Source organism: Callospermophilus lateralis, chromosome 17 (genome assembly GCF_048772815.1).
Source record: "Callospermophilus lateralis isolate mCalLat2 chromosome 17, mCalLat2.hap1, whole genome shotgun sequence".
Classification (NCBI taxonomy): domain Eukaryota; kingdom Metazoa; phylum Chordata; class Mammalia; order Rodentia; family Sciuridae; genus Callospermophilus; species Callospermophilus lateralis.
This window is the reverse complement of record NC_135321.1, coordinates 38,831,028-38,853,545: the sequence shown is the minus strand read 5'-3', so window position 1 is coordinate 38,853,545 and position 22,518 is coordinate 38,831,028. Positions and strand designations below refer to the sequence as shown.

General features: G+C 35.4%; 1 protein-coding gene across 2 annotated transcripts in view; it reads right to left on the bottom strand.

Moving 5' to 3' along the window:
• Window positions 1-1,618: 1,618 nt before the first annotated feature.
• B4galt6 (beta-1,4-galactosyltransferase 6) overlaps window positions 1,619-22,518 on the bottom strand; it is a 57,173-nt gene continuing 36,273 nt past the window's right edge. For both annotated transcript variants that reach the window (XM_076836682.2, XM_076836683.2), the window contains exons 5-9: window positions 16,989-17,105; window positions 8,075-8,262; window positions 5,873-5,995; window positions 5,513-5,614; window positions 1,619-5,174 (exon numbers count right to left, since the gene is read on the bottom strand). In XM_076836682.2, the coding sequence (XP_076692797.1) occupies window positions 5,027-5,174; window positions 5,513-5,614; window positions 5,873-5,995; window positions 8,075-8,262; window positions 16,989-17,105 (678 nt within the window). In that variant the 3' untranslated portion in view covers window positions 1,619-5,026. The remainder of the gene's footprint in view (window positions 5,175-5,512; window positions 5,615-5,872; window positions 5,996-8,074; window positions 8,263-16,988; window positions 17,106-22,518) is intronic.

Sequence of the window (22,518 nt, the reverse complement as noted above, 5' to 3'; positions counted from 1 at the left end):
TGTTTTTGTTCAATGTGAGGCACTGTGCTAAGTGTTCAATTAGGGTTATCTTGTTGAATAATTTCAATGATCTTCCAGTTGTTCCTATCAACCTAGATTGAGAGAGCAGGAAACAGAACTATAAAGCTTTCAGTTTTTACTAATTTCTCACAGATAATGGCAGGGGAATCCCTGAATTCAATTCAGATCAGTCCAACTCCTAAGTCTTAATTTATTATTCCAACCTCACCTTCCACGGTCCTCCTCAAAGTTTACTGCAAATTGTTAAGGCCCATTGCCAAAGAACATTTCAACTACTCTTCTGAAACATATACCCTTCAGCTATACAGTTATAACTGAGAAACATTACATGCCTGGAGAAAAGCTGTTCACTAAACACTGCATTAGTGAAATATAAAACCGATGTTTTACATGGGACACAAACCAGCACCTCATTAGATGGCATGCAGTTTCCACTCCATAGGTTCTAAACGAACAAAGGTGGTAAATACCAGCAGATAGGAGTGTTTGATACTGCTTAAGATCCTCCAAAGCATAGAATCTCACTGATGAAACTGGAAAGATTAAATTAGCAATGGATTTCAAGTCTATCAAAATGTTATAGGAATGTGTTAAGAAAGATTCAAGTTTTATTTTTCAAACCATGTATTTTTCTTTTAATTGCAGAACAGATGAGTGATCATTTTTTTTTTTCCTGAAAGTCACTTACATCAAGAAGAATAGCACATGGTCCTTAAGAGCCTCTCCAAAACACATTTTTGTCTCGAATATGCTCACAAACTTTAATACATGTTTTTAAAGAATATATGTGAGAGAGAGAGAGAGAGAGAGAGAGAGAGTGTGTGTGTGTGTGTTTGTGTGTGTGTGTGTGTGTATACATGGTTATTTTATTGAGTTAGCCTGTTCCATCGGAGGACATATTAGTACCATATACAGGAATCTAGGGCAGACTAACCTAATTGAATTTTATGATTTTAAATGATTAAGTGACTGAACTATTATAATTTAACAACTGGCTTTATGTGTGATATATAGTGGTCATATCCTTATAGATCATGCTATGCAAAAAAATTAATAGTACTTAGAAACAGTAAGTTGATAAAAGTCATGATCTCACAATCTAGTCCAAGTACTCGTCTCTTAAATCTAGTCTCTTAAGTATTTTCAAGATTTGCCTTAAAGATCTTCTTGACTACTGATAGCTGAAAAATGAACTGTCCATAATTAATGTCAGATTAGTTTTCTGAAATTTTGCAGGGAGAAGAAAATTTATGTTTAAAGTGAATTCTTAAATATTTGCCTTGATATAACAGATTACCAACTGTACTAATGAAAATATTAGTCTTTTTTGAAGTACAAGCTATGATGTGATCACTAAGTATATTTAACTATGGCTGCTTTATACTCATGTTGCAACCCTAAAGTCAACCAAGACTGTCATCAATAACTCACTGGATATTCAGGAAGACAAACAAAATCACCAGCTAAGCTGGGGGAAGGGGGAGTTCCTGAGAGAAAATAATTACATCATCACACAAAGTCTGTAGAACATTATATTTCATAAAAGACAATAATAAAAAAGTACAAACATTTCCATGAGAAGCAAAAAAAAAAAGAGTACAAGAAATTAATAGCATTTATTTCAGTGCATTTATGTAGAAGCCTTTTATATCTTAATAAATAAAATAATTTTAAGTACACTTCCTCTTTCTGATAAATACCACGGTCACTTGTTCTCTTAGTTGGCATACTTGCAAATCCAAGGCAATAATTCTCTAGAATACTATTTATTTGAAAAGTACATACAGGAATATAACAGAGACGAGCAAAGGCCAAATAATATGACATTAAATCTGCTTTCACTTGTAGGGATCCTCCAAAAGGAGTATATTGCATTGGATACTTTTCCATTTTATTTTAAAGTGGATATCAATATTTTGGCTTGGACACAGTGTAAGTTTTTAACACACAAATTTTGTACTTATATAATATTGTTAGTAAGGTTTTCTGAGAGAACATCTTTCACAAAATACAAACAAAAAATTAAATTTAGACTTTAAAAAAATACTTATCATACCCTAGTTTTGGCAAAGAATAAATGAGTATCTTCACTGTGAATTAGACATAACATCACCACTGGGTACACTTTTCCCTTTTCTCTTCTACTGACAAGCCCATTAATTATGATTCCTCCTCTAGTAAAAGGCACTATATAGTTATACAGTAGTGCCATGGGAACTCTTAATATGTCTATGACCACAGATAAAGGAAATATAATAGATAAGTTATCAGATGATATCTTCATAATTTCAGAAATGTTTCGATTTGCTTGACTTGATTTGTTTAGAAATGACATAATACTTTCAGACATACCTCGAATTGCACCCAATACAGAATAGGCAATCAATACATATTCATTAATAAGTCTGCCAAACATACCATATAGAAGAGTGTTTGCATTTACAATGTATTTGTTAATCTTTAGGAAATAAATTCATTGTCATACAATGAAGACGACTGGGGAAATCTCTTTCATTCTTTTCATTTATATGGAAAACATATAAAGGTCACTGTTTTTAGCCAAAAATAGTTTTAGGTCTGTACTTAATATTTACATCCCACTCCTAAACCAATATTAATGTCACAAGAAAATAAGGCAGATAGCATAGAACTGAGTTCTCTAAAAACTGTAAAATAGGCATCAAAATGAAAAGATGTGGACATCACATTAAAATGAGAAAAATGTTTCCCTAATAAGACTCAGAAATTATCTTAATTTTGCCCACCTTTAAAATATTTGAGTATTACTGGGTTATTTATGCTCCTATATCCCTACTATCTTGTTAGTGGTCAGCAAACATTTGTTATCATTATCATTCTGCTTTCATTTCATCCAATTTAAAAAATTATGTTAGCTTGTAGGAAGCAAAATGACCAGATACACAAATTAAGTACAAATATCTTAATTTGCAGAACGTTTGATTTTCACTATTTTGAGTACCACAAAAAACTAAAAGATAAATATCTTGAAAATATTTCTAAGAAATCAATATGGGAAATCTGTTTGGTATCATACTAGACTATCAGTTTTCTCAAAGTATAACAATTCTGATTATTTTATGATTTGGCTTATGATCATTTGTATTACCAAAACTGCCACAGAAAATGACACTTGAAAATTAATTTGCAACCCAACAATCATATTTCTGTTTTAGGTGAACAACCCACAAAATTAATGACCCAAACATTTCTCAAGTGTAGAATTCTATCATTCTTCATTGTTACTGAAGATTCACTTTATAATAGGTACACAACTTTTTGTCTTAAATTTGTGAAAATACTCAGCCTGGTGGCACATGTCTTTAATCCGGGGAACTCTGGAGGCTGAGACAGAAGGAACCAAAGTTTGAGGCCAGCCTCAGCAATTTAGTGAGACCCTAAGCAATTTAGTGAGACCCTCAGCAATTTAGTGAGATCCCGTCTCAAAAATCAAAAAATAAGAAGGACAGGGGATATAGTCCAGTGGTAAAGTTTGACTGGGTTCAATCCCAGTAACCCCCCAAACATTTTTTTCTGAAAATATTGTAGGATATTTTAAAGAATCTACATAACTGATAAGTTTCAAAGTAAAAATATTGTTTGGTTTTTGCCATGGAAAACTCTGCCCAATTTTAAGATAAATATACTTGGTATCAGGTAGTTGGAGCTGTCTTCAGAAGTGTCATATTATAATATCAGCACATACAAATAACTGATAATTCATTTTAAGATAACTCTATTAACTTTTACTTTTAACAAGAAAATTTTAGTAATTAACACCCAATTTTTTGAAAATGAAAAAAAAAAAAAACAGTTTGAATGAAACCAGCTGACATTAAAAGGGTCCTTTTCAAAAGTGAAATTCTACAAGTCTGAGAATTAAAATTTGTTTTTTATCTAGTAAGCATTTATCTTCATAAAAATAGAACATTTAATTTCTTATCTAATAGTATAACTCATTTATATAAGTACTACTGGGTTTTCCGTAGCTCATTCTTGAAAAAGAAAACTAATTTTTAAAAAATGAAGATACTGGGGTTTTTTTTTGGCTCTTCTGAACTAGAAATAATAAAACTGCTATTCATTATGAATTAAAAAAAATACAGTGTATAAACAACCTTGGAAACATTTTTTGAGGCACAAAATCCCTGACACACCAGAGGTACATGAAAGACATTTAACAAAGAGGTCCTTTATATCATGTCACATCACAACTTTTAAGATTTTCTTGGTAATACTCATGCAATATGCATAAACAATATGGTTGTGATTTAGCAAAATCTGATGAGATTGCAAGCAAGGAAAAAAACAGGTAATCCTGGCAGGAAGAAAAGCTGTTTAAGTCCTTTCTTCTTTCCCTTTAAAGCCCTACAAAAGCTGTGACTTCTTCCATATGAGAGGCTGGAGATCTAAAGCTGAAAACTAGTATAACAGTTTACTGTATTAATTTACTGTCAATTATTGACAGTTCCTTCATTTCACACAAGGGTTAACCTTTGTTTAGTGACATCAATTTACAGTGTTTTTTTTTCCATGCAAATAAAAAATGTCTATAAAAGTCCAAGGAAAGCATAACCAATTACATGCAAAACTGTAACACATCTTATTTCTCAACAATTTGAACACATTAATTTACATCACATATGTACAAAGTATGTTTAAACGGAAATAAAAGCATTCTCTTGAATTAAATTATAGATTTCAGTATAAAAAAAAAAAACTTTCTCTTTGTGGGGAGCTCTCTCAACTTCCAATCTCAAGCAACGGCTCTGGTTTCTGCAGTGCTCGCCATGGGGTGTGTCTCGAAGTAGAGAGGAGGGGTGTAAGAAGGATGAATGTATGTAATCCCACACTGTAAACATTGAGGACTGCTGGCTCTTCTCAGAGATCAGGGCACTGAGACATCCAATCGCTGACCTCCACTAAGAGTGCACTCCAAGTTTATGATCCAGTACTGTGGTCTACCCTGCCATGACATTTACTTCTTTTAATAGTCTTCGATTGGAGCTAACTCTGGCATGAGGTTCACAGATATATTTGTATACAACCTATCAACCAGTATTTTTGGCATGTATAATAAATTGTTCAACCCATCGATGTATTGACGCTCCTTAGAATACCTTAGTAATTTATACCTACAGTGTGAAAGGAGAAAAAGAAATAACAGAAATATGTTCAAAAATGGAAAGCTGATGTAAAATATAATTCTAGATTAACTTACAATTAAAGCTCTTTATAATTTCAAGTTTTCATGAATAATTAAAAATCTCTAAAACATTATTCTAAATTAGTATTTTTACTGGACCCCCCCAAAAAAAGGCCACCTAAAACAATTATTTTGCACTCTTACAACTTAGACATCCCTGAAATAAAATGTGTTGTTTTATGAAATGGAAACATTTTAAAAACAAATAGTTAACTTAATTCCTAAATATAACGTATATCTGGGTTCTTTAATATAAAGTTAACTTACCGTCCTAAAAACTGCACTTCCCCTCGATGGTGATGAGGAATAGACTTGTATTTTCCTAGGTCTCCCTCTGGTCTGGTTACATTATATCCAGCATAATGAACTCTATAGTACAATATAAAAATGCATAAAAATACATTTTGTGAGTTCAATTTCAAAATAAAAAATATGCTGTAATGTGTACACTACCATAATTTCAGAAGGTACTCTTAATGAAATAAGGGAAGAAATGCAAAATATGATTTAAGAACTTCAAAATTTTTCCATCCCAAAAAATTCTTTCTTGAAGCAAACAAATATGATTTACCTAATAAAAATGAAATTCAGAAATTCTATTATCAAGGAATTTGTACCTCAACATACCTGTTCCAAAGGTCATCATCTTCTCCTCCCCATCCCCAGAAGGCATTAGGAAAACCATTGATCTTTCTAAACTGTTCCACTGTCAGTCCACTTACACCACCAAAAAACTCTTTATATGGCAGACTAAAAAAGAAAACAGGACACAGCATTCTATAAATGAAATCATAAGAGTTTACCACATGAGATCAAATTTTCAGTCTTTCATGTGTTTCACAAAATATACCTGTATCTTCTAAATAAACAAGTAGGCAGATGAAATTGTATTCTGGAAAATGTAAACTAATGAAAGAAGAACATGTGTTATGTTAAACACCAAATAAAACATTTGTGGCAACTGAAATTCAACATTTAGTATCATTACTTTATATGATTCAAAACTGTGTTCAAAAAGTGTATGATATTTTCACAAAAGCAAACTTGATTAAATACATTCATAACTGTCAATACAATGTTACATCTTTCTAAACTAGTAACACTTTAAAAGTTAACTGAATTTATTAAAAATACATTATAAGTAAATAATTTATCATATAGAACAGCATAAATATAAATGTTAAAAAACTCTTCCAGGGATACCCCAAGACAGTAAGAACAACACTAACCCTAAAGACACCACCTCAGGAGACCCTACAAGGCCCACACAAGTGCTCAGGGTTCTTGAAATAATGCTGGTGGGAGTTCCACAGAGCCAATGTCCAAGCAGTGTTGTCTTCTCCATACCACTTGGACTGTTCTTGACCAGCTAGTGGTTTGGAGAAAGCCAAGATCATTGAATCTAATATGTGTGTGCTTACTGACATGTATAAATCAGCAAGCATATCAATTCTATTAGCTGTTCTGCTGGAGTGGAAATACACAATTGCATTACATACACAATGGGTAAAGATTCGAGAAAATGAGGGTAAAACAGAAAAACTAAAGGCAGAAAATGGAGAGAAATTTTTGTAGTATTTATCTTAAACTATCCAAAGTAGGAGAGGTTTTAAATATGGAGGACCTAAGTTTTCAGCTCAGTAGGACCAGAGTGTGATCAGCACTGTGGGCAGGGATGCTGCCTCAGGCTTCTCTACAATGACTGCAGTCTACACATGTCCAGCCCAGGCCTGGACCTGCCACCACCTTCCCTAAGCTACTTTCCAAGGGATAGGAATATTTTGTTTATCAGCAATTGATATTTTCAAGTATTAAAAAATAATTTAGAATTTTTAGCTTATATGACCTTTATGGTATTTTAGAGTGAAAACAGTTATCCTGGAACCCATCTGATTCTAGCAGGCTAACCAAAGTCAAGTTTCCAGAAGAGTCAAGAACCAGATCATCAACTCTGATGGCCTCTCCCAAGGTTACCCAGAACCTGAAGTTCAAATATAGCACTAAGAAGGAAAAGGTGTTTCTAATGACAGTGGGAGGGAGAGAGGGAAATATTTCTGTTCTGATGCCAATCCATGGGCTTGTGTCATTGAGACTTTGTGCCTCTCTTTATTCTGTAGGTTGGACACCAGCCAAAGCTATGATGCAGGCAATATCTTCCCTGCTCCAGGCAATAGACTTCTATTTTCTCCATTTTCATTAGCCGGTGAATATTATGATCTCTTTCCCAGATTAGACCTGGTTTCTTTGATGTCAATTTAAGTTACTCTCACAGCTCTAAAAAAATAACTTCACATTTTAAGGTATCTCCAATCAGAAAATGAAAAGAATTGTTTCTTAAAATTAAAAAACAAGTCAAGAATCCATGATTTAGGAAGAAGATACACTGCAGAAGAAAGGCCTTTGTGTCTCTGAACTGTCACAAGAGGGAGGCGAACCAGAGGCCAGCATTCCACACATAAATGTGGCAGGCTCTGGGCATGTGTGATTCCACAGAACAGCCCTACAGACACTGTTCTAATGAAAGGGAAACCAATCTTCAGAGGTCCAGGTAACTAACCAAGTCCTGCAAGTGTGAGAACCTAAATTTAAATCTACATGTGCCTGACTTCCAGGCTCTCCTTTCCCCCACACAGCGTTCAAACTTCTACATAAGGGAGGTGCCCGGATAGATGACAAACTACTCTACATCCAGGTTCCCTAAGAGGACAGGCTGGAGTTAAAGATGTTATTCTCAAGCTCTCTGATTTAGGTGCCTGATGCTGCTACCATTTCAATGCAACGACTGACCAAGGACACTGTATGATATGAGGAAGAGTGCACACTACTTACATATACATGTATTTATCCAGCTTTGCTGCAAAGTGACGAGGCATTTCACCACATCCATAATAGTTTCGGTCATTTTCAGGTAGATGATCCACATCATGGAAGATAACGCAGTCCCAGACGTTGTCTTTCATGGCCTCCTTGAAGCCCACGTTGAAAAGCATTGCACGATTAAAAGGTTGTGTGCCAGTCTTGAAAGAGCAGAGAGAAAAGCAGAAATGTACTAAGGCTTTGTCATCTTTTTCCTATAATTTTCTAATTTGTTGACTCGTAGGCAAATAACAATAGTAATCACGCCCCAATCAAATAGATAAGTCACGACCATAGGTCAGGACTTTCAAACAAAGCCAAGAGTCATGTTACAATGGAGATACATTCTGAGAAATGTATCATTAGATGATTTCATTGTTGTATGAATATTGCAGTGTATACACAGGGAACCAAGCCAGCTATGATGTCACCAGGCATGTAACCTTAGGGACCATCCCTGTAACCTGCTGCTGACTGAAACAGCACTACATAGTATATGACTTACAATATTATTTTATACTTTGGTAACAATACTTAAATAACTGTTATTATCTAGCCTCCTGGTTCGATGTCATATTTATAATATAATTTACATTTCTGCTTTATACCAAACATATTGGGCCACATATTATGACCAAAAAATTATGTTTTATTTTTTAGTGACACTTTCCATATGCCATCAATACTAAGGCAGGAAAGTGAAAGCAACTCAAAAGGCAGTAACCTTTCTCTTCTCCCTATATCAAAAGCTAGTAAGGTCAAACTCTGCATTGCTAATGCTTACAATAGAACCAAGATCATTTTAGAGACAAAAATATCACAATGTACTACATAAACCCAGCTTCCTTTATTACAAACATTTTCCTTTATTAGAAAAAATAATAAAGTACATAGGCAAGAGTTTATTTTTAATTATTCTTACTTATATAAAAAAACAAGAGCATTTTAATGGATAAAATATAGAGATTTATTACACAAAACCCAACTTCGTATATTATGACCATTTTCCTTCACTTAGTAGTGAAAATATATTGAAATGTACTGGCAATAAAAAAGACGCTATCAGCATCTAAAGAAAACTAAGGTGCATTTATTAATGTCTTAACATTTCTCAATTTACCAAAATATAAAGAGAGGGTTACGACAGAAGTGAATGAGACATGAAAACAGAAAGGAGATCAGCAGAGTGAGTGAAGGAAACTGGGTGGAGAGAGGAAGAAAGGTTGTAAAGGGGAGGTGCTGATGAACAGACACTGACCAAATTAAACTGTTAAATTGTGTGCATGTGCAAATATGTAACAACAAATTCCGCTGTTATATGTAATTATAATGTACCAAATAAAAAGGAAAATAAAGAAAGAAAAGAAAAGAATTGATCTTAATGACACACACTATTGCACTGACTTGAGACTGGGAAATTACTCATTTTTAGACCTGGTTCTTGCACCAACTTGAGGTCACAGAAATCACTGTATTGGACCCTAGGTGCAGTGGTGCATACCTATAATCCTGGCTTTGGAGTCTGAGACAGAAGGATCAACAGTTCAAAGCCAGCCTCAGCAACTAAGCAAGGCCCTAAGCAACTCAGTGAGATGCTGTCTCTAAATAAGATATAAAAATGGGCTAGGATATGGCTCAGTGGTTAAGCACCCCTGGGTTCAATCCTTGGTACCAAAAAAAAAAAAAAAAAAGAACTCACTTTACTTTCTGAAGCCTTTTTTTCATCAGTGAAATGGAGAAAATAAAAGGGAGGCAAATATAACATTACTGGTACTGGTACCTCAAAATTGGCTTTGATAAACTATTTTCCTTTAAGATTTAAAATTTTGTTTTTATTAAATGTTGGCATAATACTTTAAAAAGCTTATAATAAAAATAAGTTCCATGTTTAACCCATCTTCATCAGCCAAGAGTAATACATTTGAGTTCTTGTAGCTGTTTATTCTGGTATTCATCTCCATATTCTGAGGTAATGAGAAATGTGGCTATTTCTTGCCTTCTTACCATGGAGGTAGAGGAGGTAAACACCACAACTGCTGTTCCTCCCTCCAGTCTCCCACTACAGTTATAGCACAATTTTTTGTTAAATCAAGAGTTTACTACTAATTAAAACAAATTTAAAAAATTGTAAGATTAAAAAAAAGAGTTTACTTTATTAGAACTATGTAAAGATTTCTTTGGTAATGAGTATGTTGTTTTATTTATTAAGCTAAGATTAACTATTATTTTCTGTATAAAAAGCCCCATAGATATGCCCTACACCTATTAATAAGTGATGCAATCACAGAAACACATCAGATTATCTCTCAACTCCTCTCTCTCCCCCAAACTCAACTCTATTACCATCATTTCTTGCTGGAAGTTGGACTAGGACCATGTGTGATTATCATCTGGGGCTTCTCTTCATGCCCTAGATCATACACATCTTTTACATGGTTTGCTTAATTTGCTGAGGCACAATGTATAGTAGCTTCCTAAGTAAGAGAGCTTGGGCAGGGAATAAAAATATGTGTGTGTGTGTGTGTGTGTGTGTGTGTGTGTGTGTGTGTATGTGTGTGTGTCTCTAGCCAAAGAGTGGTTGAAAATGACACTGTCTACCCTCACACCTGATTTGGTATTTTGGGTAAAAACTTCTAGGTTGACAGCATGTGCAAGGTCCTGGGCTTAACCCCCAATATCACCGCCCCCCCCCCAAAAAAAAAGAAAAAGAAAGAAAGAAATTAGGTCAAAAATTACTTTGCCCTAGAATTTAAAAAGCATGGCTCCATATCTTTTAGCTGTCAGCATTGCTAATTGTGGATCAGTGGCAGTCTGTTCACCTAGTATGCATGAGGTACTGGGTTCAATCCTAAGCATCACATAAAAAAAATAAAATAAAGATATTGTGTCCACCTATAACTAAAAATGAATTTTAAAAAAAGAAAATTCCTACGTTTCTGATTGATTTGTCATTTTTCCTATAGAACCTTTTAAATATCTTCCTTTTCATTTTTATTCTAAAATTTCAAAATAACATGTTTCATAATAGATCTACACTTCATTCATAAGTACGTGTGGGGGTCTCTAAAATCTAGCTGTCACGTCAGGAAATTTTTCTTATATTTTTTTTCTTTGGTCACTTCCTTCTACTACCAAAAATTTTCTTTCTTCTATAGTTTTTCCAGAATTCTTATTAGTGAGTGCATAATCATCTTGATATATTACAAATCACAGCAAAACATAGGGGCTTAAAAATGCCAGAGGCTGTGACTAGAGCAAAGTGGTAGAATGCTTGCCTAGCATGCATGAGGCCCTGGGTCCAGCCCTCCAGCACAGGGTGGGGGGGCCACAGTCATTTATTATGCTGACTGCTTCTCTAGAAAGAGAATTTTGGGAGCAGAGAAGAGAGCTGCATCTCTATTCCCAAGTGCTCAGGGATTCGGTGGGAAGACTGGACTCAGGCAAGAGGATCCACTTCTGAGGCGGCTCACTCACATGGCTGGCACAAGGTTGCAGGCAGGTCATTTCTTCCTCAGATTACCTGAGCACCCTCATGACAGAACAGCTGGCTTCTCCAAGAGCAAGTGATCCAAGACAGCAAGGCACAAGCTGTGCTGTCTTTTATGACCTCCTCCCAAAACCCACTTCCACAGAACTTGGTTCCTCGAGCAATTCACTCATACTCCCAGACCCTCTTAGAGGATGGTTATCCCCAAAATATACAGGTACTCTTAGATCCTCCTCTTACCTTTGGGTTCTATCTTAAGCATTATTTTATCTTCCAGCTGTTCTGTTCAAAGTTTTTTTTTTTTTTAATCACATCTTTTATCTTCAAAAATACTCTTACTCTGATTGTTCTTTATGATGTCCTGTTTTTGATTCAGATTATCTTTTATTATCTTTCCTTTGGTCTCCGTAGATTCTAACTATGAGTTCTGTTGACCATCCCACCACCTTAAGGATCTTCTCTGATTATCTCTATTTTCCATGCTCTCTTTTATTGCTTGGTTTTGTCTCTATAGTGGAAGATTTTTTCAAAAACTGGGACCCCTTGGCTGCCTAATCATGTTGAAAATTAAGGCACTGCAAAGCTAACAGAATCTCCACTTATGTACCCAAGAATTGTTTGAAACCCCACTTGACCCACACCACATACACCCCTAAACCAAACTAAAACAATTAATTTCCACTGCCCTTCCTCTAGCATCCTTCACATTTGCTGCTCAGCAAACAGCAATGTCCTTCCCTATGCAAGACAAAACCCTGGCATCATGTCTGACCGTCCATCACTCACACTTCATGTCTAACTTATCAGCAAATAATAACACTTTTAAACCAACACAGCCCAAATCTTTCTGCTGCTCACCACTACCACCATAGCCCAAGTCATCATCATCTCTCCTGCCTGCGTGACTACTCAAGTTTTCTAACTCCTCTCCTTGTTTCTGCCCTGTCCCATTTGTAGCTTATTCTCTACACAACACCCAGTGTCATTATTTAAAAACACTAGTTCAATCATGTCATTTCTTCACTCATAGCCCATGGGCATCTTTTACCTCACACAGAATAATTAAAGTCCTCACCCTGACCTGATTATTAAGCCCTTCCATAAGAGCTTTTCACCCACTTTTCTGACATCACTGGATGCTATGGTGACACTGACCTCCCAGAGCAATCCACATGCCAAGCTTCCTCCAGCCCTTACCTGCTCCTTTACGTTGTATTATTCAGGATGCTCTGAGCTCACCCCCTCTCCCTACTCTCCTGTGCCCTCCATCCACCTGACACAAAATTATCTACTCTTTCCTCACCAACAGAATGGGACCTTATCTGGTGTGAGCACCGCAGTACCCTCTTTGTTGAATGAAGGAGAACGGGCTGCAGGGAGGTGACAGTGATGAGCTGCCCTGTTCCTTTGGAGACCTCCAAATATTAGATCTGGACTCTTCTTCCTGGGCCTAATCTATTTCTCTGATGAAGTCACCACCACTCATGGCCTGCCCCAGTTGAAGGGCAGAGGAATTCCTACCCGACAGCTGGCCTCAAAGAGTTAAGACAGGGAAAAGCCCTGAGGGTCCCTGGCATCAGCCTGCAGACTTACTTACCACTGTGTTTAGGCCCCACAACACAGCTGTGTCAACAGTCAGGAGCTGCTCATAGTTTCTCCAGAGGATAAACTCCTCATTTTGTATAGGATACAAGAGAGTAAACACCTGGCACTGAAAGCAAAGCCAAGAAACTGGGGATCTCACTGTTTTGCAATCAGACTTCTAAACCATCTCCTCGCCACCGCCCAGGACTTCAGCCTATTTCTCAAGAGCAGAGGTTTGACTCCATTCTGGTCACAATCGCCCTCTACAAGAACCTGGTTCTCAACATTCTCTGCTTCTGGGGAAGCGGTCAGTTCCATCACCTACTCCCATCTCTCTGCCCTTCTGGTTTAAAAGATTTTTTTTTCTTTCACTTCCATTTTTGGAGTCTGGAAAGGAGAAAAGGTAAACCCATTCACAATCCTCCTTATTTAACTCGGGTTTCTGAGCTGCTCTTCAATTTCTTAGCACCTCTCCTGGGCATCCATCCAGCAAAAAAAAAAAAAAAAAAAATATTCTTCTACTTCATGCATAGATATGTGAAGATATTTCTAGTCAGATCCACACATTATCAAATATGTGGTCCTGAATTAATATTGATCAAGGCTGAGATTCAGGCTTAGCTTTGAAGGTAAAAGTATAGATCTTAGTTGTTTTGCAAAGATGTCTTCCTTGCATACACAAAATACACCAAGTAATGATGAATATGCCTTGATGAATATGCCAGTACATGATGGAGAATAAAGTTAAAAAAAAAAAAGGAAACTCACAATTGGTAATACTGACCTAGAAATCCACAACTAAGGCTGACAAAAAAGTAGCAGAAAATTCTGACTTTTTATCAAGAAGGTAAATTTTCATAGATGGGTTGTTACATTAAAAAGTACCCAGGGGGTTGGGGCTGTAGCTCAGTGATAGAGTGCTTACCTAGCATGTGAGAGACACTGGCTTCATTTCTCAGCACTCAACATATAAATAAATAAAAATTAAATAAAGTTCTACCAACAACTAAAAAAATATGTTTAAAAATTTAAAAAGTACCCAGTCATGATATACAACATCATACACAAATGGAAGAAAACTTAAGGATGATTTCCACACACAAAAATATGTTACACTAAATACCAACTACTCCAGGGAAGAAAAGCAGAGGAAAAAAGCTGGGGAAGGGGGGGGGGAGCAGGAGGGGGGAGCAGATCTGGAATCAACCAATAAAACACAAAGGAGGTGGGCTGGGATTGTGGCTCAGCGGTAGAGCGGTCCCTTAGCACGGGCGGGACCAGGGTTCGATCCTCAGTACCACATAAAAATAAAGGCATTGTGTTGTGTCCATCTACACCTAATAAATAAATAAATAAATATTAAAAAAAAACACAAAGGAGGAAAAACTAACTTAGGAATAAAAATTTGAGTATCTGCTAACAAAAAGAAAAAAACATAGCAATATCACTAGACTACTTTGTCTATTATTCTATTATTTACCTATAGAAAAACAGGAAAATAAATCCTAGCAGGTCCCTTTGACAAGCAGATTCAACAGAACCAAACAGACAGATCAGAAAATAGACCTCATAGATGATACATGTATGTTAACTCATTTTCAACAAAGGTGCCAATGAGAAAAAGCTAATCTTTTCTGATAAACAGTGATAAAATAACTAAATAGCCATAGATTTAAAAAAAAATGGGGGTTGGGGAAGTGGCTCAAGTGGTAGCACACTCGCCTAGCTTGCATGAGGCACTGGGTTCGATTCTCAGCACCACATAAAAATAAAAATAAAGATATTGTTTCCACCTAAAACTAAAAAATAAATATTAAAAAAATGGATTACCATATATATGCCCTATATACCACATATAAAGATTAACTCAAAATGGAGTAGTCTAGTTCGAAGAGCTACAACTATAAACTTCAGGAAGAAAACACAGAAAATCTTAGAACACAATTTCACAAATACAAAACAAAAAGTGTAAGTTATAAAAAAAAATTGAACTGGACTTCATCAAAATTAAAATCTCTTACTTTTCACAAGACACTGTCAAGAAAATAATAGGCCAAGCCACAGACTAAAGATAAATAATTGCAAAACTTATGTCTTACAAAAGACTTACAGTTGAAAACACAAGGAGTTCTTACAAACTCAATCAGAGGACAATCCAATTTTAAAATAAGCAAAGATTTAAAAAGAAACTTTCCAAGTAATATACCCAGATAACAAATAAGTATATGAAAAGGTGATCGACATCATGAGTCATGAGGGAAACACTAATTAAAACTTCAATAAGCTACTACTACAGGTACTCTAACGTGCCAAGTGCTGGCAATGACATAGAGCAATTCAAAAGGTCAGTGTACATGAATATATAAATTCTGTTGCATCACACACAGATGAGGTAACAATGATAAAAGTGGTATAAGCTGGCAAAGAGACCTGGTCTTCAAGTGTTATCACACCTTTTTTTAGGTTTTTGAAACGTGATTTTATGCACATTTAAGAAGAACACAGATTAATTAAATTCTTTCATTATGCTTATAATTCACAGCCTTTAAACAAAGACACAGACTATAAAATCAGGTCAAAGTCATTTCAATTCCGTGTAAACCATGTTAAGGGAATATTATTTACTTAGCTTTAACAATATCTATTCAAAATATTTGGAATAAACTTTTTTGGTTTTGCCATTATTTGCTAAATCCACTCTCTTCTGGTTATTTCTATTTCTAAAAGAATCATGGAATCTCTGAATTGGAAGTAATCCTGGGCATCACATGGTTTGGACCTCTATGCAATGTGTGGCTTTTTTGACCTGTCAGTTCACTGGATGCCTATTTACTTGTCAGCTATTGAGATGTGTCTATCCACTGGAAAGGCTAGTGCTCCGCTGCTAACACCAGGCTAAGCAAGGTTAGCAAATTAAATATGTATGGCTCCAACAGAGACGGACCAAATTCCTCTACCAGGAAAGATGCCTTTCAAACACTACAAAAACAGGACAGCAAATGTTCAATGTATACCACTTTTTTTTTTTTTTTAAGGATTAGTACCTGACTCTCATTGATGTGCCCTTGATTACCTAATAAAATTGATTCATTATTAAATTTCAGGACTAGCCAACTACCTCACAGTATAAAGGCACCCTCATCAAGAATTATGTTTTGCTATTAAAAATCACAATAAAAGACCTTATTCTTCATTTTCTGTATTTAAATTCAGAAAACTGAAATGCTCTTTCAAAATTAAATACTATGAATGCATCTAAGGTGATCCTAGAGTGCCTCAGTACAATGTGAAACAGGACTTTGAGTTACACTACAGTGTGCACCCACTGAGTCCAGAAGGCAATACACAAGTTAAGCACTCATAAACAGTCTGATTTAAAAAATAAGCCATTTCTCAATTATGTGAAACTCTACAAAGTTTTCAGGAATAAACAAAAATCATAAACCTAATGAACACATAAAACTGGACAATAGTACGAGTCAAAGGAATATTAATCCTACAAAAATCAGCTATACAGTTATTTGAAAATCATGGTTTGACAATCCAGTATTTAGAATGTCATTAAAATATACCATAGCTATCATACTAAAGTCAAACATAACTGCTTGTCAATTCATCTGATCATGTTAAAATTATTACAAGAAAATTATAATAATTACAAGGGAAAAAAATCCAAAATATAATTTTATTCAACTATAAGACCAAATATTTGCATTACCTCATTAATCATAGCTAAACATTTTTAATCAAGCCATATCTAAGAGTTTAAGTTTTGAAAAATATTAACATTTTGGCTATTTTGAAAAATATTCTCACCTGTTCAATGACATAAAAGGCAAATTCCAGGCGCTGTTTCTGAAGCATTGGAATCAGGTGTAAGAAAAAAATTGGAAGATGTTCATGGCGATTACGGAAAGGAATGAGAACTGCCACCTTTAAAACAAAAGAGTCACATTTGTAAATAAATACAGCAGCAAATCCTGGAGGTAAAGATAAAACAGATCCTTAAAATTTTCTGATGGCTGGGCTGGGGCTGTGGCTCAATGGTAGAGCACTCACCTAGCACATGCGAGGCCCTAGGTTCGATCCTCAGCCCCACAAAAAAAATAAATAAATAAAATAGAGGTATTGTGTCTGACTACAACTAAAAAATACTTAAAAAAAAAAAATTCTGATGGCTTCAGCTCATACCCTCGTGAATGTTCTCACCAGACAGAAGAGTGAGCACACACACTCACCTCATGCTACTTATGGTTTTAGGAAGCTGGGAGGTACAGATGGGCTCTAAAGCCATGTAAGAATTGTGATCTCTGTCCTACAACATCACGGAAAATTACTGAAAGATTTTAAGAGAGCGAAAAATTCCAATTTTGTCGTCACCAAGACTCCTGCAGTGAGAGTATAAGGAGCAGACTGGAGAAAACCAAAGCTGGACCCAGGGAGCCGGTTAAGAAATGAATGCAACAGTTGAGGCAAGAGGGAATGGCAGCTTGAACTTAAGGTGAGGGAGGAGGAGAGGTGAGGTACGTGAGTTCTCAAAACATTTAAGAGATAAATTAAGAGGACTCAGTTATGTTGCACATGAGGAGTGAAGGAAAGGGGATGTGGCAAGAGTGACTTTGAGGTCTTCAAGTTCATAAACAAAAAAAATCTTGTGAAGGACATTATATGAAGTGAAAAATGCCAGGCACAGAAGACAAATATCTCATGCTCTCATATGTGGAGCCTGAAAATGTTGATCTCAAAGAAGAAAGAACAGTGGTTACTAAAAGTTAGGAAGTGCTGGGGGGGGAGGGACAGAGAGAGGTTAGAAAATGGGTACCAAGTACACTTAGATAAGAGGAAGGAGATTTAGTGTTCTAGAGCGCAGCAGGATGACTATAGTTTGAAACAATCAATCATGTATTTTATGATGAGCTGGGAAAAAGGAGTTTCTAGTCTGTAAATACTTAGAAACGACAAAAGTATAAGGATATAGAAATGCTAATTATCCCGATTTGATCTTATGTATTGCATACATATTGAATCTTCACACCGTACCCCATAAATATGTACAGTGCACTATAGAACTCAACCATATCTAATAGGACCACAAAATATACACTGAGTTTGACAATTACTATTTTTCACTTAATCAAAAGGCACAAATTAAGCTTTTGATATATTTGTAAGTTTATTTTAGTGGTAGCATAAACAGTTTAAAATGCAATTGGCAACAAAATTATGTTAAAATGTCAAGCTTAACAAAAAGGATCAGACACTGTGTACAAAAAAGAAGTCTGTCCTGTATAAACCAAAGAAATTTGTGCTCACCCAAAAAGTAGAAGAAAAAAACATGCATATGAAAATACAAATGGTTTCTAAGTACATCAATCTTTCCTTTAACATGAAAAAAAAAATGAGCTGGAGATTTAGTTTAGTGGTTGAATGCCTGCATATCATGAGCAAGGCTCTGTGCTGGAGCCCTAGGACTGCCAAAAAATTTTTTTAAATGAAGTAAATTACTTGGAATCCATAAAAAAAATTTACCTACATAAAAGGTGTTAACTACTACATGAGAGTAAGTTAAAAATTATCAGTCATCACTTACTCAAATCCTCTTAGACCCAAGCTTTGCCATACAAGTTAATAAGTTTTTTTACAATTCAGATTTTCCCCTTGAAAATAAGCTAAAATGTTTTCTAAGTTACTTTCCTTAGCAATTTCTTTTTGTCTTTTTTTTTTTTTTAAAGAGAGAGAGAGGTAGAAGAGGCAGAGAGAGAGAGAATTTTAATATTTATTTTTTAGTTATCGGCAGGCACAACATCTTTGTTTGTATGTGGTGCTGAGGATGGAACCCGGGCCGCACGCATGCCAGGCGAGCGCGCTACCGCTTGAGCCACATCCCCAGCCCCTCCTTAGCAATTTCTGAGCTAGGTTGGTTTTATTATAATCTGTGAGTTTTCTAATAAAATTTGGAATTAAAACAAATTTTCTACAGATTATAAATTCTGAAATTATTAGCTTTTCAAAGAACCTAACAGTAAATTATATGTAACTAAGATACCACAGTCTCACTCTATATTCTGGATTTTTTAATACAATCTAAACTGATTATACTGGAAAATTATAAAAGAACATTACATCTAGAATTGATTAAAATTTTCCCATAACTAATTAAATTAAACTAATGAATGAATACATGAAAATAATTGAGAATTCCTAAGTTTACTGAACCCTACTTATAAAATCGGGGCAACATTAGATATCATCAACCAAAAATAGTAACATTGAGACTGGGGGTATATAGCTCAAGGTAGAGAGAGTACATTCTTAGCATGTACTACAAGGCTCAGGGTTCAATCCCCAGAACCAAAAAGGAAAGAAAAAAAAAAAGTGATATTTATCCATCATTCTGTATTACCAGAATCATAAATGGGACAAAATTCTAAAAAAAAGGATCAGGGCTGCTTGGACACTAATGTTCTCTTGTTTATATGATCTTTTATTGGGTAAGTGGTAGGAACTAAAAAGATTCTAATATATGTCCCTGCCAGCACTATTGTGGATCCCACTCCTATTATTTATCCTATTATGTATATCTTAGCTCAGGAGCCTATGGACCTTGAGAGACTGCCACAGCAATACTGGCCCAATATCCGAGACACCCTCCCTGTCCCCTCTGTATGGCTGCCTGGCCTTGCTAATGTGCTTGAGTGTAATCGGTATATTCAAGGAATTCCTAAATCACATATGGCTATTAAATCAGTTCAGAGGCCACTCTTAATACAGGAAATGATTAGTGAAATAAGGGAAGAGCTTGCCCTTCCTGATTTTGTTCTTGGCCACAAGTTGGCTGCCTACAGCATAATGTGAATGGGCTATAAAAGTGCTTAAGGCAAATTATAGCTATTGAAAGGAAGAAGCTACCAAATGGCCACAGTCTATATTAATTAAATACAATTAGGCTAACTGGTAAGTTGAACATAAGGATCAACAAAGGCAAAGTTGTAATCCTTAATACAGTAAATTCCTCAATGAAGCACGGAAAATATCAAAAACTTTTTTTTTTTTTTAAATCTTAGAAGTTTACTGAGATAGAGAAAGAAATTACAAATGTCTTGGAAAATTCAAATAAGCTAAATTGATATTTAATAGCAAATAAATGTCCAAATTGTAATGAGATGCCAAAGATTATAAACAATATGCCTAAAGCTAAGGGGTTTTTTAATTAAAATAAAGCCAGATAGTATCTTAAAAATTCATTTGGCATGCCCCTTATAGCTGTGCAATGACATTCTCAATAGTTTACAAATTCATTATCTAGAAAAAGACCTCAGTGTTCTGGGATCATTTATTTTAAGGTTTAATAGCCTTCCTTTCAGGACATTCATCCTTCTCTGTGCCCTAATTTGCTGTGTGAGCCATTCTGTTGATACAGCCCCATCGGAGGTAGAAAACATATGGTCATTGTCTTCTGTAAGAACATCATTTCATCTTCCCAAATCTTTCCTCACCACCTCTTGTTCAAACACGATTATCCCATTCAGTTTGCTCCCACCTTCAAACCACTAATCTTACTGAATTTATGCACTGATTTTATCCTTTCTTGTTTTCTCCCAAACATGCTATGAAGAGGTAAGAAAGGTGTCTACCACATAAATTTCTTCCACCAAGTTTTTGTCCCACTTTCAAAACTTAAAGCACATGACCAGCTATGTACCCTTAAACGACGTGGTTTTAGATGAGGTTAGTTTAGGGCACATCTAGCTATTTGCCAGTGAGTTAGACTAGAGAAAGGGATACCCTCATTCTCCTGTGGTATTTTCAGTTCTGCCTGCCTCTTCCTCCTTGTTTCTAATACCTACAGGAACAGTTCCCAAACTGGTGGCACTTGATTTTAAACTGCAGGTTCTTGCCACTTCTAGAGTCAGCGTACCTCAGGACTGAGTTCAAGAACCTGCATTTTTACTGAAGGCCTTGGGGAGTTCTGAAACAGATGGCTTGGAACCATCCTTAAAGGACCTTGGACTAAAAGTTATATTCCTGGTCTCTGTATAGGTAGCAGCACCATACAGTTATCTGGTTCTTTATGCCTGTAAGTGTTATAAAATTTAAAATCTATCTGGTATGGATCACAGGCAAAAGGACAATAAATCTCAAGTTTTCCAATCCCAAATTATCCCACTAATATGATATACAGTGCCCACCAGAAGAGTACATTTATAAATCTTATTCACGTCTCAGCATCAACCCTCATGCCATTCCATGTCCTTGATAATTGGGTGTTTTTCATTCCATTAGCATTCAATATATACACTCATGACTCAAAGTAATAAAAACATTTTTTTTTGCCTAGAACATTTTTAAAAAGTGGAATGTATGTAAATTAGGCCATATTTCATACAGTCAATGAATCTGATCTTGGAAAAATGGCATAAGGCAATAATAAAAATAGAATACTTTGCAAAAAAATTGTACTGATATCCATTTAAGCAGATTCACAACTTGTTTGAGGCAATGAGAAAGGTGAGCATTTATTTAATCACTTGTAGCAAAGCCAGAGAGGCATTTATTAGTCTCATGAAGTCAATGCAATAAAATTGTTTCGCTTCTACCTTGTACAAAACAATATGGTCTGCATTAGGGATGCAGATATAAATTTTATGCATTCCTAGCACAAAGAGTTCAAGGTCAATGAAGTCAGAGGATCTTTTTCACGAGTCTAACAACAAACAATTCTATCAATACCAGTGACATTTTGGGGGCAGGGGTGGGGAGTAGGGACTAACATTCAAATGTTAGAATTCTAATATACAACCAAATATATGAAAAATTGTGCTGTATATGTGTAATAAGAATTATAATACCAAAAAAAAAAGAATACAAATAACAATAAATGTTGTCAAGGATGTTGTGGGGGGATAAATAAATCAAACCTGCTTTCTGAAAAAAAAATTAGAGTTCTATTAATATTTTAAAAGAGAAGCTGAAAACTATTCCCAGACTAAGGTGATAGCACATTCTATTAGGATATAATTTGATTTAATCGCCTGTAGTTCTCATACGAATTACACAAATGCCATTTCCTGCTGAAACATAACAACAATTTCACACTATTCAGAGAAACTCTAAATCAGGGTTTTCAAAAGTTTTAAGAGCAGAAGAGGCTGACCTCTCCCCTTACAGATTTTCAAACAAAACATTAAATAGAATTCTGACATATCAAAAAACCAAATGCTTGTTCTCTATCTTCTGAAACAAGTGAAGACCCAAAGTCCTCCCTTTCAAGTACTGCAGTGACCTATGAGTGGCCTCTTTGGGATTAATGACTCCGAGAAACAGCTTGACAATGCTGGACACAACT